At 37.3% G+C, this 17,351-nt stretch overlaps 1 protein-coding gene across 1 annotated transcript; it reads left to right on the forward strand.

Moving 5' to 3' along the window:
• The first annotated feature begins 2,751 nt into the window (after positions 1-2,751).
• Positions 2,752-16,110, forward strand: taldo1 (transaldolase 1). The gene is made up of 8 exons (XM_059358698.1): positions 2,752-2,935; positions 6,407-6,530; positions 8,915-9,022; positions 9,286-9,417; positions 10,747-10,922; positions 14,188-14,385; positions 15,354-15,499; positions 15,610-16,110. The coding sequence occupies exons 1-8, from the start codon at positions 2,836-2,838 to the stop codon at positions 15,640-15,642; spliced, it is 1,017 nt and encodes a 338-aa protein (XP_059214681.1). The 5' UTR covers positions 2,752-2,835; the 3' UTR covers positions 15,643-16,110.
• Positions 16,111-17,351: the final 1,241 nt, after the last annotated feature.

Below are 17,351 nucleotides of genomic sequence, written 5' to 3' on the forward strand. Positions count from 1 at the left end.
AGTGGTTATTTGACTGTTGCTTTTGCCTTTTTATAATCTTCGACCAGTCTGACCATTCTCAACAAGGCATTAACACATGCATTTGGCATTTTGGCCCAGAGAGCTGCCACTCACTGGATATTTTCTCTTTTTTGGACTGTTCTCTGTAAACCCTAGAGATGGCTGTTAGATCAGCAGATTTTGAAATACTCAGACCAACAAACAGCCACGTTCAAAGTCGTTTAAATCACCTTTCTTCCTCTTCCCATCTGATGCTCGCTTTGAACTTGAGCATCTCGTCTTTACCATGTCCAATGCCTTAATGCATTGAGTTGTTGCCATGTGATTGGCTGATTAGATATTTGCATTAATGGATGAAAGGTCTAGGGAATCACAAAAGTTATTAAAATGCATCGTGGTGGTAAATGTTTGCACCAGTTTCCATGACAATCCAATAGTTGTTGAGACATTTCACAGAGAACCACTTAGAACCGCATGTTAAACATTCACATACTGAAATGCACATACTCAGATTAACCCTGCTGACCTAACACTGAAATTCACAGACATATTAATTTAAAATGAATCAACACAACAGTCATTGATAAACAATGCATGTGAAAGGGAGGCTAAATGTCAAATTGCATCGCAGGATTGTTTGGCAGAGATAAAGTAAAGGTTTTGGGGAAAAGATTCAGATAAAATTCAGGTTATTATTCATAAAAAGTATTATATTCATTATTATTCCTATTTAATGGTTTCAGGGCACATTAAATAATTGTGTGTCGACTGTAATTGTATTTACGACATTTTGCTTGCTTTCACTTTAATATTTATTGTTTATTTGGATCCCCATTCGTTGTTAGAAATGCAACAGCTACTTTTTCTGTGGTCTAATTAATATATATATATATATATATATATATATATACACACACATTTTATATATATATATATACACACACACACACACACACACACACACACACACATACATACATACACATAGGGTATATGCACTATGTGTATGTATGTATGTGTGTGGGAAGCCTTAAATATAATAACACATCATAACTTATTATTTGATTTATATTCTTAATGTAAATCTGTATTCATAAGATGTATAATATTTCCCTCTGAAATGTAGTGAAAAATAAGTTAAAAGTCAATGAAAATACTCAAGTAAAGTATTATTATAGGAGGAATACAATGAATCTGTGTTGCAGATATTTCATAGGAATTGGCTGTTTTATTAAATAAACAGTATTCTACACTAAAAGACAGGAGAAATCAGTGTGATTTCCAAAGTATTGTTTTGTATTGTTTATTTCATACTGTAAGAGTAGCAAACAGTTCCACAGACAATAAAACCCAGAATAAATCCAGTCTTCAACCTCCATGACCTGAACATAACAAACCTGACATCCTGGGAAAATAAACAACAACTACAAACACATAGAAACAGAGAAGAGATCACATATTAATTTATTCAAACTGCACTGATGTAGTCCTTTGTTTATTTTTGCCCTCAGGGTGGAAATTGTTTGTTGTAGCAGGAAGGTTTTCACACAGAACATTATGAAGTGTTTTGAATTCATTCAGGTAATGAGCAACGCCTTCTTTACTAATGACACCTGTGAGATATTGTTAAATTGTAATATGTCAGTGAAGCAGACCTCCAACGTTGTTAATGGAGAAAGTGTATCATTATGCATCTAAAGCCTGAGGGTTGAAGTATCGTTTTTTAATACAGGCGCATACACTGAAAGGCGAGCGAGGCAATCAAAGCAAATTTAATGATTTTTTAAATTAAATTGTTCTCATATTATTGCAAGTAAGAGTCATGTTAAAGTATTTGATACTGGAGGGCAAAAACGAGGAACAGGTACATCAGAACAGTTATTAAATAATCAAGCAATTAAAATCACATAATGCAAAGGCACACGATTAATATGCTGAGCAGACTGCACTCTGTGTGTAATTAAATATATGACATATGACACTTTTCATTTCTGTGAAATTACTCCACAACAAGTAAAAGTTCTGCATTCAAAACTTTACTTGAGTATAAGTACACATTTTGACTACTTAATATACTGTTGTGTGGTTTAATTCATGAAAATGCATAATCATTTTAAATGTATCATGTTTTTCCTTGTTAAATCTTGACCTGAAAAGTAACTAAAGCTGTCAAATAAATGTAGTGGAGTAGAAGTATAAAGTTACATAAAATGGAGATACTCAAGTAAAGTACAAGTGTGAGATTCTACTGAAGTACGGAACTTTTCAGTTTAAGATTTAACAACAAAAATGTGGTTAATTAAAAATTATGCACATAACAGTAGGTTACATAAGAGACTTAAATTAGCCCAGTAAAATGCAACTTACATAAATGCAGCCAAAATTATAATTCAATAATATATTTGGAATACATATGACAATCTGAGTGTAAAATGAGTACTTTTACTTTTGATACTTTAAGCATATTTTGATGCTGATACTTTTATACTTTTGCTTAAATAAGGTTTGAATGCAGGACTTACTTATACTTCTTCCACCTCTGCACTTCAGTAAAACATCTTCTTCTACAACTGGAGATAATATAGTTATGAGTGACAAAGATACATTTGTCAAAAGAGATCAATTATATCTTTATGAGTCATATTTCTGACTGTTTCTGTTCATTGTTTTTACTTACAGTAACTTCTCCTTTTTCTACTCGAGCTTCCTTGATCTCTCCGGAGCGCGCTCCCGCTACCTGCTTCCCTGTTTTGCGTTGCGCGCTCCCGCCTCTCTGACATTCCGCCTGCCCTCACGTGCTGTCTGTGTATAAAAGGGTCCCGGTGTCCGCTCATCATGTCCTCAGAGTCACCAGACAAACGGCGAAAGATGGAGTCAGCGCTCAACCAGCTGAAGAAATACACCGTGGTGGTGGCAGACACCGGAGACTTTAACGGTAAGAAACCGCTGGCTCCAACTGCTAACGTTAGCTCGGTTAGCATGCTAACTAACTGACCCGCTTTAATGTGAATGACCGTTGAGTCAAGTGTTAGCCACAAACGTTAGCATCAGTCCCGTTCCATCCAGAAACTACGGGCTATTGTTAGTTAGCTGACTGTCAAGCGAACCAACTCCTAACATGATCTACGTTAGTTTTTGGTAGCTGCTAAAGTTTACAATCTGATAATCCGATTACTTGTTATTACCGTTACCTAACTTTAGCTACTTTACGTTAGCTGTGCTTCGCGTGCTTAGTAATATGACATAAACACGTATTCAGTTAAGGATTTGTTTACATTTAGCATCCTCATAACGTCATAAATGATATGTTATTAAACTAGCTGCAACTGACACATATTGATGTGTGCGTGGTGAGAATATAGATGATATAGTGGCCAAACTACTTTATACGCTGCTGTGCGAGCTGAGCTAATACTCAAACAGGTGTAAAAAGTGATCTTTGCTTCCTCGTCTGTCACTTTCTTGCCACAGTGTAAAAGAGGTCGTGTTTCTCAATGGGTCAGAATGAGGAAATGTGTGCAGTAATACAATTACACTGTGATGCAAACCAGATAGTTCCCCATCCGGAGCTTGCAGAGTCAGGATGACATGACAGAACTGGGTTGTGAGGGTCGGGCGTGACTCTGCTGGACTGGTGATGTTGCTGTCAATGCACAGCAGGAGTGATGACTATTTTTAATGTGTTACTGTAGACGAGCACCAAACGGTTTCATGGGGGCGCAGTGAATGGAAGTGGGGGGGAAAGTACCTTAGTTATCACAAAAAGATGGCGTATAATAACCCAGCTATGTTTGATTTGGTTCAGAGAAACCACATTTTACGGTTTCCACACTTTGACATAGTCAAAAATGCCTCAGACAGGCCACAGGCCTTTTTTTACACATTTCATCTAGTCTGAAGTTATGTCAATATTTGGCTTTCTTGGCTCAATTGTTGAGTGTCTGTTGTATTAAATGACATAATTATAATCCATTGGGACTGTTCCATTTTGGACCGTTCAGACAAAATGTTAAACCATTTTTTAGTACCTTGCATACTAGTTGGTGCAACCAAAACTTCTTAACAGGTGACTGACAAGCTTGTAATAAAGTGCAAATACGAGCAGTAGAATTATGGGAGTCTAATGCACATAAAACAATTTGAAGAAGTCACCTTGGACTTTAGGAAATAAAATGTTTTCCAAATTTATTGTGGCACCATTTCACTTAATAAAAACACTCTAATAAAAAAGATGAATAATCAATTAAAAAATAATTTTGAGTTGCAGCTTGTCTAATCCAACTTAACACCACAAACTGAACAGTGTGATTACAACAGTCTAGAAAGTGTCAAAGTACTTTTTCTACAAAACAATGTCCTTCACACAATGCCCATCAAACAATGTAATCGCAACATCTTAGTTGTGCCTTAGTGAATACCTCTATCAGCACTTTCATTTCAAAAGAACAGGTCTGTGATGGTGATAAGAAGACTGGTTACTCAAGATTTATGCATCAATTGGCTTTTCTTTTACAAAAGCTCTTGTTTTAAAATAAATGGGGAATGTTGTAAGGTTTCTCTGCGTGCCATGTTAATGTCAAGTAGCCTCACTTCTGTTTTACATAGGAAATGCAAGAACTTGGTAAGCATGGTGTAACACCATGTTCTTGCTCCTTATGTAAGTGGAGAAAAAAAGGTGCTCAGGAGTCTCTTTATGGTCAATGGAGGGGGCCGAGGGGGCACTTGTGAAATTTTGCACAAGGCTACTACTTAGTAACTAATTAAATTAGCCTGCACGGTTATTAATGGTATAGAGAAGGTTTCCTTTGACAGGAAGAATTATTCACTACTATTCTGTTCACTGAGTCGCATATTAATATCAGATTAGGCTGTAATCTGTCTGTGATGGAATTATGGAATTTTTTTTAAATTTATGATTATTGGGAATGTGAAGTTTAAGTTCATTTAGTGATTGTATTTTTTAGCATTGCCATACAACACAGTACCTACAGAATGATTTGTAGAGATGTGAAAAAAAATCAGCTTTTTTTTCATGCTGCATTATAGGTTTACTTCAATTTGTAAAACTTGCCATCTAGGACAGAAAGTGTTTTATTATTTACAACCTTTAAGTTGTGTTTAAGCTTTCTGCCAGGATGTCAGGCTATATATTTGATCAGTTGATGGCATGTATTGACATGTCACCAGTCACTGGATGACTGTTACAATAATGAAAAATCTGCAAAACAGTTTCCATGCACTGAGGTGGTAGACCTTGTTTTTCCTGTTTTGAAAATATTTCTGTAATACTTCTTGAACTGTATAGTCTTCTTGAACTGTTGATCACGAGTATTGAGTCCAAACCCACTGACCTGCAGAAGGATCCAATTTTTTTTTCTTTTTTGAAGGGGGGTTGAGAGATAACAGGCTCCAGAACAGAGGCACGCTTTGTTCTTGGGCTGAAGAGCTGGCAGCAACGACTGGACTCCGCAGCAACAATCAAATGCTAACATGAAACCTCTATGGAAAGGCTGCTCATGCATGTCAAATTAAAATCTGCAGTTTAGTCCTTTTAAACAACAACAGGATTTTTTTTAAAGTAGAGTTCTGTATGTTATAGAATAAATCCTTGTGACTTTTTACTGCAGATTTACTGCAGGGTTTTTTCTATCAATTTAAAGATTCTTAAGTTGCTGCATCAGAAGTTATTGACTTCCTTTTTACCACGTCTGGAAGTGTAAGAATTTCTAGCAGCATATAATCAATTTTGGGTAAGATACAAAAACTTTTAAAATCATTAATCACTGCCCCAATTAAGCTTTTGTCCTCCTGAAGGTTGTGCAAAACACTTAATCCATCTGCTTCGTCGGTCTCTGAATAGGTTGTTTTTTTTAGTGCAGCATTATTTCTGTACAGAAGGTGGAGACATTTCCTTTCTGACAGCAGAGGTGTAATCTAGAGTAAACATCTTGTCCATATAAAAACGAGGATATACTTACAGCCAGTGATGTATTCATGAAAGCTAATTATAAAAACACACCTATACCATTTAAGGGAAACAGTTGAGTTGAAATACATTTTAAATGCCACCTTTTGCCCTTGACCCTTTTTGGAATTGTACATTATTAGAATATTGTTAAAAATAAATAAGATGGATTGACTAGTGTTTTAATGTTGATATAAAACATAAGTGAGACATATTTCTGTATCATGATGGACTGAATTTAATGTTGTTCTTGACAGATCGCTAACCTCATTGTCTACAACTGCAGAAAATAAGGAAGTCATTTACTGAATGACAAAAAGAAATGCATTTTAAAGAATTAGGACGTCTACTTTGATTCTTTCCTGGGCTTGTGAATGTCTCATTTTGAGTGCATGTACAGTATGTGAACTTTTAACTATCCTTTTTCTTTCCATCCTACAGCCATTGACGAGTACAAGCCTCAGGATGCCACCACGAACCCATCTCTTATTCTGGCTGCTGCCAAGATGCCGGCCTACCAGCACTTGTTGGATCAGGCCATTAAATTCGGCATCGCCAAAGGAGGGTAAGATGTCGCACACAAATGAGACCTAAACCAAACAAACTAAAATTAAATTATTCTTTTGTTGTATAGCTGTTGCATTACAGAACAAGTCAAATTTGTATATTAACAGCCTTGAAGTCCTTTTCTAACGAAAGGGAACATTTTATGTGGTTTTGCAGATGTTGCATAGTACACAGTTCTTTGTGCAAGGTGTTGGCAAAGTTCCCTAATTTCTGGAGCAGGCGCTCTTTCTCGCTCTGTGTGATAATTGTGCCAAGCAGCCATTTATTCTGGTAATGGCATAATCAAATTACATTAGGTTTCTCACAGCCAAGCAAGTGGCAACATGCTCTGGAAGCTGTCACAATAAAGAGAGAAAATAATTAAGCTGACTGTTGGTGAGCAAGTTACAGTCACAGACAATGTGGTGAGCTCAACAAATGACTCAAAAATACCCCTCACAAAGCATCTGCTATGGAAACTAGAAACCCTCTTAACATATAGCATGCAAAAAACATATAGCATGCAAAAAACATAAAGCATGCAAAAAACACAATTTTGCCAACAGAAATGAACTGCACGAGACTGTTCTTTGATGTATTTGTCCACCCCCTCCTCTGTTGTGGTTAAATGGGTAAAATGCTGCCACTCATCACTGTCACAAAGCCAAAGTTAAAAAAAATAATTTCAGCTCTCGCCATCCACAAAAATGTAGGTGTACCGAAATTTTTTTTGTTGACTAGCGACCATAAATATGCAGTATATGTCCAGTATATGTCCTCCATTATTTTCCTCCATTATTTTCTAGTTCATGACATGCATACATAGGTCACATACTTGGTCACTGCCGCACCTTTACCCCTGCAGGAGTGGCCCTGGGAGAATAGTTTAGGGTCATTATAAAAGATTTTGCAGTACATCTGGAAATTGTTGACGCGGTCAGTCCGTCTTTCCATTAAAGTCGAAGCGAAATTGTTGCATTAAAGAAAATACAAGTTAGAGACGTTTCCATCAACTGGTTTAGAGCGAACAAACAAAGCTGCATAAATGTATCAAAAAAAAGAGGTTGCTAATTGTACAACTTTGGACACTCACAAGAGAAAATGTGAGGAGATTGAAGCGTTTTTCCAAATAAGTTCTTGTTTAGTGCATAAACTATTTATAAAATAAATAAAACTCCCTCAAGTGAGGGTAAGTTTTATCAAATTCTGGTGTTTCCATCATACTTTTCTCATGCCGAATTTCAAAATGGGTATATATATTAATTTAATGAAACGCGATTAGTCCGTTGCCCTACACTTTCAGCACTCATACATTACTATATATTTACTTTACATTATCATTCTTCACTAAGGGGACTGCAATTCTCAATGCATTCCTCCTCCTTACAACATCATGCTTTTTAAATGCCATCAGGTTGATTTTGGTCTCCTTAGATCAGAGTATAGAGTCCTAAAACTCCTTGGGAAGAGGCTAAACAGGCTTTCTTGTGCTTTGGCTTCAGCAGTGACAACTGTGAATTCCACTTCTCTATGCGGTGCGTCTTACTGTCTGAGAGGAAACAGTCACTCAAATTGGCTTTCAACAGCTTTTGCCAGCTCTGAGCTCTTACTTGCTCATCATTAGATAAAAGTGTAAAGAGACAACTGGGGATCCTTCTTTAATCACTTTTTTTAATACTTTGATCCTCTTCTGTGCAATAAAATAATTTTTCAAAAGTCTCCCCGACAAGTATTTACCCTGTAGTGCCATTGTTGTCTGCCTTGAGTCTGGGAGTAATTCATTGTCTTAAATACCCCTTTAATTACCAACCAATTACACAGAAGGTTCAACAGAATCATCTGGGGATTAGCTGCTCTTTACAGCCACCAAAAAATACATTTTATGAAGTGTTATTTTGTAACTTTCAGGAGGGTGTACTCATCTTTGCAACATGGCCTTTAACCATTTTTGACAAAAATCATATTTCCCTGTTCAGTATCACCATATATCATTGGTAGCTGAATGGGAGAATTACAGAAACATTACATCATATAGGAACTCCCTGTATGTCTTAATTGAAAAAAGGGAATCCCTGAATTTGAAGGTTTAAGAGATGATGTACTCATTTATGCTGTTTACTTTAATTCTTGGACTGATGGGGTAAGGTTAATAATTAAAAACTGTATTTGGTGTTTGGAGATTGTCTCCACACTTGATTTTGACGAAATGTATATAATTTATCCATTTAAATTGGATGTGTGACTACCGGTTAAGTACCAAAGTCAAACAACTTAAACCAGATTGATTCAAATAAATAATTTGAATGTGCATAAGTTGAAGGATTGTGGCTTTAAGATTTTTTTAGTTTTTTATTAAATGGACATTAAGTCAACTAGCTTTATAATGTTTCTTTCTCTGTTTAGATCTGAAGACGAGCAGGTGGCCAACACCATGGATAAGCTGTTTGTGAGTTTTGGGCTAGAGATCCTGAAGAAGGTCCCAGGCCGAGTCTCTACTGAGGTTGATGCCAGGTAGGTGCACACAACAAGATACATGGTGCTGTTTGTGAAAGGAAATTTAAGATCAGGAGAAGTTGGGTTCAGTCTCTGGCTGAAGGATGCGTGGACAGGAGGAGGCCGGGATCAAACACACTGAGCAACCTGCTCTACCTGCTGAACCAACACCACCGCAATGAATGATTAAAACTAGTCTTAAATAAGTTGAAACAAACATGTCTCAGGATCAAGTGCTGATAAATGTTTAAATGTCTGTGTTGTTTCTCCTCATCCGACAGACTCTCTTTCGATAAAGATGAAATGGTTGCCAAGGCCCTGAGGCTCATCGCTCTGTATGAGGAGGCCGGCATCAGCAAGGAGCGAGTGCTTATCAAGCTGTCATCCACATGGGAGGGAATCCAGGCTGGCAGGTGAGACTGAAATGTTCGCTATGCTCGTCTACAATTATTATGTCTCTCTCAGTTTGTCGATTTTAGCTATTTATGATGTGGGTTGGGCTTCGAGATCTTTAAAGACACACACACACACACACACACACACACACCCACACACCCACACACACACTTTAAAAACATCCGTTCTTGATTCATGCAAGTATGCATAAACACTGTTATTGACAAACTAAAGCCATTTTCATGTGAAAAGACTACAACTTTATTTCAGGGCTTCTTTTGAACTGCAGTGTTGACAAATTGAAGAAAACGAAAAATTCTATATTTTGGCCTTAGAGTATACTAAACTTAAAAAGTTCCCCTCTGGTTCCTCTGATTAAAATAGTGTCTATGGAGTACAGGAGAGGAAACATTTGCCATTTCAATCCAGTCATTATTATAAATTTACCCTGTTAATTTTCACTTCGACAAATTTTACGTTTTTAACATTAAAAAACAAATCATTGTTCCTTTTCTGTTGTAGACAATAGTAGTTTCACTGTACTTTGCTGTAATTTTGGTGAGGTCTGGGCGGAAGTGCAGTGAAAGACAAATGATGGTGCAGTAAAAACAATAATTCATGTAATTTTCAGTTTCAGGCACCAGTGCATATATACAGGAATAAGTCAATCTAGTCCTGCAGTGTGACACAGGTATGGACTAAAGGCAGTATTTTAATTAGTTTTGTTTGAAAATTTGGGGTGTTGGCCCCTTAACAGTTGTCCTGCACAAGGCTTACTAAAAAAAAAAGAAATCACATTTTCCTTTTAAAAAGTTACTCAGTAGCTTTTAGAAATGAAGTAATCATTGTGACAGTCAAAATATTCCATACAGGTGGTTGCAAGGAGACAGCTTTATGACCAGACATTTCTGACACAGGTGGATGTGGTGCAGACATTAGACACATGTTAGAGAATGTGACAGATGATGGAGAGCCGTCGAGTCATCGTTTCCAAGAATTCAGGCACATAACTGAAACAAAACGCATAACGTGACCAAGCACATGGATTTCTGAGTGAAGCCCCTGTCTTCTAAATGTCATTGTAAAACCTGCAAATCTGCCTTACAGTTACAGTCTGTATTTCTGTTAACTGGACTGCCTCATAAATAATAACACTAACATTTCTCTTACAGAAAATACACTGGTGTCTCATATTCTATTCTGTGCCTTGTTTTTCCATTTTTAAGGAGGTTCTGGTTGAAATGGGAAGCAGAGGGAAAAGAATACATGTTTACATCTGGACATATTACTGCTTGTGATGCATTTTTTAAAATGAAATGCTTTTTGTTGGTGTTTTTTTCGATCAGGGAGCTCGAGGAGAAGCACGGTGTCCACTGCAACATGACCCTGCTGTTCTCTTTTGCTCAGGCTGTGGCTTGTGCAGAAGCAAATGTCACGCTCATATCCCCCTTCGTTGGACGCATCTTCGACTGGTACAAGGAGAACACAGACCGCAAAAGCTACGAGCCGCATGAAGACCCAGGTAACAGACATCATCCTCAGTGCAAGGCTCATACAAAGTCTTGAAAATATAATAAAACTTTTTCCTACTTGCAAGGGTAGAAAACACTTGCTGAGTTCATAAACTTGTGGCATTGCGCCACTTTAGAATTAATATTTGGTATTTAAGGCATTGAAAACACATTATTTCTGTAATGTTATATGCATTCATGTGATAAGTATAGGTCCTCGCTTTTAGACAACGACAAGTCAATTTTACTGTTGATGTGTACCTGTAAAATGAGTTTGAACACTCCCAGCACTCATTTTTTATGAGTGGCTCCAAAATTTGCCCAAAAAACGTGACACATTCCTGCCCCTGATCACAATATTCTGCTGACGGTGGATAGTTGGTGGCTATAACACGAGAACAAGTGCAGCAAAGAACTCAAAGATTGAAGAAGAATGCAGACGAGCAAATATAGCTGTAATAACTGCAGGTTTGATTAGGGAAGAAAATGTTTTGATCATGTTTGTGAGGCCTCAATACAGAAATAACCTAAACCCGCAGAACATCTTTTAGTTTCCAGATAAGTTACATAACCGACGTACTGTCTCGCTAAATGGGAAGGTATGTAAAGTGAAGGATGCAGGTTTTAAACTGTGCATTGTTTTCAATATAATCACAGCAGAGCGCTGCAGCTAAGGGGAAACTTGTAGCTGAGTAGTGCAGCATTGCAGGTGCAGCCCAACTGTAGCAGATGTTTGTTTAGGTTGAATTTACTTTTATGGACAAAACAAAAGTTTTTCTTCAATGCACAATAATGCACAACTTATTTTGAACTAACATTTGCAGTAATAATTACCACTGTATTTATGTTAAGCAGGTCGGTCAAGTGTTTGGCAAGTTGTTCTATTTTTCTTATTTCTCAGTTGTAATGTTCCATTCACTTGGATGGATCTTGATACAAGAAGGCAGTCATAGTAACAATTATTGGTACCACACCCTAAAAACATTTGAATAAGAAGAATCCAATACATAATAATTAAAATCATAAACAAATGCAAAACAATCAAACATGTTTAAATCTATTACAAAACAATCTAAGTGTAGGGCATATATTTGGGGTTAAAATTAAATAGCAAATAGTAAAGAGTCATCTTGAACATATAAACAAGAACACTTTAAGTTTAAACTAATGCTTTTGACAGCAGATCATTTCGTCATTCTGTTGAAAACCACACAAAGGCGACGCATTATTAGGTGTGTCTCTACTGTTAATGTAACTGCTGTGCTCGAGGGGCTTTTGTCTCGTGGAAAAGATGACTCATAAAGTTGTTTTCATGTGTACCCTTGTAACCACCTTTAGATACCAGAGGAGGATCGGTGGGAATTTTTTGATAGAGATGTGGGACTTTATAGTGTCAGCCACCCTTCCACCCTTCCAAAACTCTTGGAGTTTTTCTAAGCTGAGAAGCTGTGGAGAGATCTGATGAGGTGTGTACAAAAGGGAAGAAGTCTGTGCAGCCGTTTTCCAATTCTACAGTGTCATTTAGCGGACGCTTTTTTCCAAAGCGACGTGCAAATGAGAGTTAATACAACACAAGCAATGATGAAGTCAAGAAACATAGCAAGAGTAAGTGCCGTGGGTTAAGTTCGAGTCCATTAGAACACAAGTGCTTTTAGGTCGCAAGAGCAGTCAGTGCGATACTTGTTGTAGTCGTCGGTGTAGATCAAGAGTTTGGAAGTTTGTTCCACCACCGGGGCACTACAGAGGAGAAGAGTCTGGTTTGAGACGCAGAGGCCTTCAGCGGCAGAGGAGCCAGACGTCTTTCACTGGAAGAGCATAGTGGACAGGAGGGTTTGTGGACCTGAACAAAGGAGTTCAGATAAGAAGGGGCTGTCCCTGTTGCTATTTTGTAGACAAGAGGCAAGGCTTTGAATTTGATGCCGGCTGTGGCACTTGCATGATCAATTAACCAGAGGCGAAGGATTTCATAAATGACAAATAGTGCAGATCATGATGGTATTGTGCCACGAATGCTGTTATCTCACCATAGGGCATGCTGATATGTTTTTCTCTGGCGGAATAATTGATCATAAAAATGACCTTGACAACATATCACTACACTAACCACCACTGTAAAATGGAGAAGCATTGTCTCGTTCCCTTTTTATTATTTTCCCTCTGCCAAGGAGGTTGTTTTTGGCTTGGTTTTGTTTCCATCTGTCATCAGGATGACAGAAAAACTGCTGACCCCACTTTATGAAACTGGGTGTAACAGTGAAGCATAGAGAGAAAAAGCAGTGCAAGGAAGATATGTGTGCATGACACGAACTGACGGAGACAACAATAAGTTGAATATCAGCGCCACGTCAAAGATGTTACCTGTAAAAAAGTGACTGAGAACAGCAGCGCTTTCTATGAGCACGAAGTAGTGGCTGCACGAAAATGTCAGGGCACTCTGAAAGACATGCCAACTATTGTTGGAAACTAATTTTGTTTTTAAAATGAAACATTTTTTAAAAGATGCAGACTCTCGGGAGAAACGCTATAAGAAAAAAGCTATATGGACACAAGCAGCTCTAACATAAAATTTGTTCGCTCACTCTCTTCAGTGCTCCTTTCCTCACACAGCAATTGACCTAACTGGAGAAGGCTCAGGAATTAAGCTTTGCACCTGAACAAACGTAGAATTGTGTAGAAAACCCATTAAAGTATATCTAACTGTATAGTGAAAAGGACAGGTATTGCTTAACATTTAATGCAGGCATTGTAAAGCTACTTAAAAGGTTTCAATGTCCCATTTATTGCTTTTACATGGAGAATATGTAAAACATTCTTTGCAGGTTTTATTCAACCTAAAAAAAATAAAGGGAGGCTCATTTATTTTGATGGGTTTGAAATTGATGACTTTTTTTTAATATGATCTCCGTAATAAACAGAATGAGCTTAAAGCCCCTGAAAACTCTCTTACAATTATCGAAAAATCCTTTTATTTAAGGGGGTATAAAACATGCACTCAGAATTTAACCTTGAATAACATAACATTGTTTGTAGCGACACTCTGTTTTTACTTTGAAAAATTTAGGCAAATAGTTTCAAAAACATCAAATCTGGTCACAAACTTATTTAACAAAATCAAAAGGAGGAACCATTGATTTTTAAAATAGTATGTTTGCAAAAAACGTATTTCTGTTTGGACTTTGATTAGTGAAACTGCGAGTTAAGCCTGGCCCTGCAGATGCTGGCATGTTTAACATTTATTGCATTTGGGTTTTACATTTTTCACTTCTCATTTCCTAGGTGTGTTGAGTGTGACCAAGATTTACAACTACTACAAGAAGTTTGGCTACAGCACCGTGGTGATGGGCGCCTCCTTCAGGAACACGGGGCAGGTGAAGGCGCTGGCGGGCTGTGACCTGCTCACCATCTCCCCTGGGCTGCTGGCTGAGCTCAGCGAGGACCACAGCACCATCAAGGAGCTGCTCAAAGTGGAGAACGGTACTGAGCTGTAATCCAAAAGCTGTCTTCATGCAAAACACTGCTATCATCATTATCTCTGTCAGTTTTATTTTCGTGCACATGCAGTGAACTAAAAAGGGAAGAAACTTGACTACATTATTAACAGATGATTGCAGTCTGGTTTAGTGTTTTGTCATCAAGTTATACAATGATGAATGCATATTTTGATGACATTGGGGAACAATAACAATAGCGGCTTTTGTGTACTCGCTGTCATTTCTGCATCAGGAGGGATTATAGCGTTGATTCTGAAGGGCGGTTTTCAGATGTTCCCCGTCATCACCAAACATAAAAACTCACAGAATCTATCAGATGACACATCAGCAGCTACATGTTAAAACCATGTAGACATGCAGACTTAACCAGTTAAACTTATGGTGTTGAAGTTACACATTTTTTTAAATAAAAAATCTCTTACCTTTTTGGGCGATTTCTACCCAATTGGCAAATGAAGATGTTCACAGTGAAACCTCACGATGGACGATTTATTAAATACTGCACAAATGAAAAGTATTTTTAATATTAGCCCTGTTTTCAAAAATGCTATTTGCAGCACAAAGACTAGTTAAACAATGTTTTTTATTTTATTTGTTTAGAAACTTACATAGTTCAAACCATTTTTTCTTCACTTTTTTTTTCTTTTCAGAAAATCATACAATTAATTTTGAAAGAAGGGTCTTTTTATGTAAACAATGGTGGAGAGTAGGACCGAAATAACAAAGAAGATAGCAGAACATAAGAAACTTGGTCTAAAAATTACAATCATGATTTCATTATTTTCCCAAATGATTCTGTGTGGACGGACTTTTCTAAAGAAAATTTCAAGGTGAAAATCTGTAAACTGATCTGCTCTTCTTGAAGATTTTTCTTTTTTTTCAGCAATATATAAAACACTAAGAGCTGTATGCACTTATTTCCACCTTGACCCTGCCGGTTTGTTTTTGCAGCCAAGGCCTGTGATCTGGAGAAGATCCACCTGGACGAGAAGGATTTCCGCTGGCAGCACAACGAGGACCGCATGGCCGTGGAGAAACTGTCTGACGGCATCCGCAAGTTCGCTGCTGATGCCATCAAGCTGGAGACCATGATCAAAGTAAGCTGTTTAATGGTGCAGCTGTGTATGTCGACTGTGTCAGTTCAGGGATGATTTCATTCATGCAAGCTTTTTTTTTTTTTTACTGACTCTTTGTTTTTCTTTCACAGGAGAAAATGCTCAATGTGAAAAATGGGCAATAATTATCAGGTTTGAAGTCTCCAGCCGCTTTGACATGACGTATAAGGAGTCAGCAGGCTGCCTTCTGTTTCAAACTGCCTGAGAGAAGGTCCAAAGCACCAGAAGGCCTTCCTTCTCCTCATCTGACCAAACTCCAGGGACCTTTTCCTCTCCTAGGCTCCCCAGATTAACTCTGTTTGTTTTCTGACCAAACATTAATTGTGATAGATGCTAATGTGAGTGTGGAGCTGCTGTAAAATAGTCTTAATATTTGGTAGAAATTTGACCAGAAAAGGGAAAAACTTGTCTTAAAGAAAGAAGTGGTCTTGCTGAGTTAATATCATGTGACTTATAAAGGATCATGAGCACTTTCTGGCAAGAAAGGACCACAAATGTTTTTCTATAAAAGCTATTTGGACAAGAGGCAGAACTGTCATTCCTCAGAATATAATCTTTTGCTCTTTCAATAAATAAAAACTTCAGTCATTAAAGTTGTGTTCTGGTTGATTGTTTTATACTTTCTCTGTTAACAGATGGTAACACAAAGTAAACACAAACGCAAAGCAACACAAAAGAAACCCTGCGAGGCATTTTGATTGTGGAGCTACGTCACTCAAGGTATTATTCTTATCAGTTTCACAAAGCCATAATCCTAACGTGCTACTTTAGTCATGCTTCTTTCACGTCTCTGGTCGAGCCAGTTGAACTCCATTCTCATTCTGCCCAAATTTAGCTAAGCTCCACCTTAACTCTGTCAGCCGTACATAGCAGGAACACATTTACTGAAAACTCCTAATACGTGTTGTTGGACGCGAGAACAAACTTCAATATTAGGTGGGACTTGGAAAGGAAGTGTGCCAGGTGGCTTAAAGGTAATTAAGGATTTATTGATTCGTTCCCATTTGTGTTTCTGTGTTTTGATTGCAACAGAGATGTGGATTTTTGAGTCAAACAGATTTTTTTTAGATTCAGTCACAAAGCTGAGGGATGGATCTGAAATGTGATATTTACATTTAGTCATTTAGCAGACGCTTTTATCCAAAGTGACTTACAGGAAGAGTAAAAGCAAACAATCAAGGTATAGTGCAATAAGAGCTATTAGTGCTAGTGACAATTCTATGAGGAGTAGACTTATCATGTGGTCTAGGAGAGAAGATGCTCTCTGAAGAGCTGGGTCTTGATATTGTGATATGAAGCTTCCAGTATTTGCAAAGATTTTACACAATTATGATTCGTGTAATAGACTGATATTTATATTTAAGATGCCTAGTTGGTCAGACTTGCTTGTAATAATGCTTAAAACGTATGGTAAAATAAGTTTGTTCTTGATAAAGCAAGTTTTGTATGAAGGAATTCTTGTCTAAAAAGTAACTTTAAAAGTTAAACGGCCTTATTTTAAAGCAGAAAATAAAAATTAGAACTTTGTAATAAACGCTGCGGATATAAATTTCCTCCTTGTCTTGTTGAAAGCTCTGCATACCCGACAGTCAGCCATGTTTCTGAAATGTGTCTGTTCCAGTTCTGAACCTGTTTAGAACATTTCTTGTTTATGGTTGTAAGAGAACCAAAGTATAAGACACAAGCTGCTCAGCTCTTTAATAACAAAAATGTTAAAATCTTAAAATTTTGCCCTTTTTTACTATTATTGTAACAACTGACGTCACCACCACATTTGAAATGTGTCAACAATAATTAAACTCGTGTTTAAGTTGCTTTGAAGCATCACAAACAA

The sequence above is a fragment of the Centropristis striata genome, chromosome 2, assembly GCF_030273125.1.
Source record: "Centropristis striata isolate RG_2023a ecotype Rhode Island chromosome 2, C.striata_1.0, whole genome shotgun sequence".
NCBI lineage: Eukaryota > Metazoa > Chordata > Actinopteri > Perciformes > Serranidae > Centropristis > Centropristis striata.

Excerpts from the sequence above, each read along its gene's own strand:
- taldo1 (XM_059358698.1), top strand. The coding sequence starts at position 2,836 with ATGTCCTCAGAGTCACCAGACAAACGGCGAAAGATGGAGTCAGCGCTC. Across the intron at positions 2,936-6,406 it reads AGACACCGGAGACTTTAACG|CCATTGACGAGTACAAGCCT; the intron begins GTAAGAAACCGC and ends TCCATCCTACAG. Across the intron at positions 14,386-15,353 it reads GCTGCTCAAAGTGGAGAACG|CCAAGGCCTGTGATCTGGAG; the intron begins GTACTGAGCTGT and ends TTGTTTTTGCAG.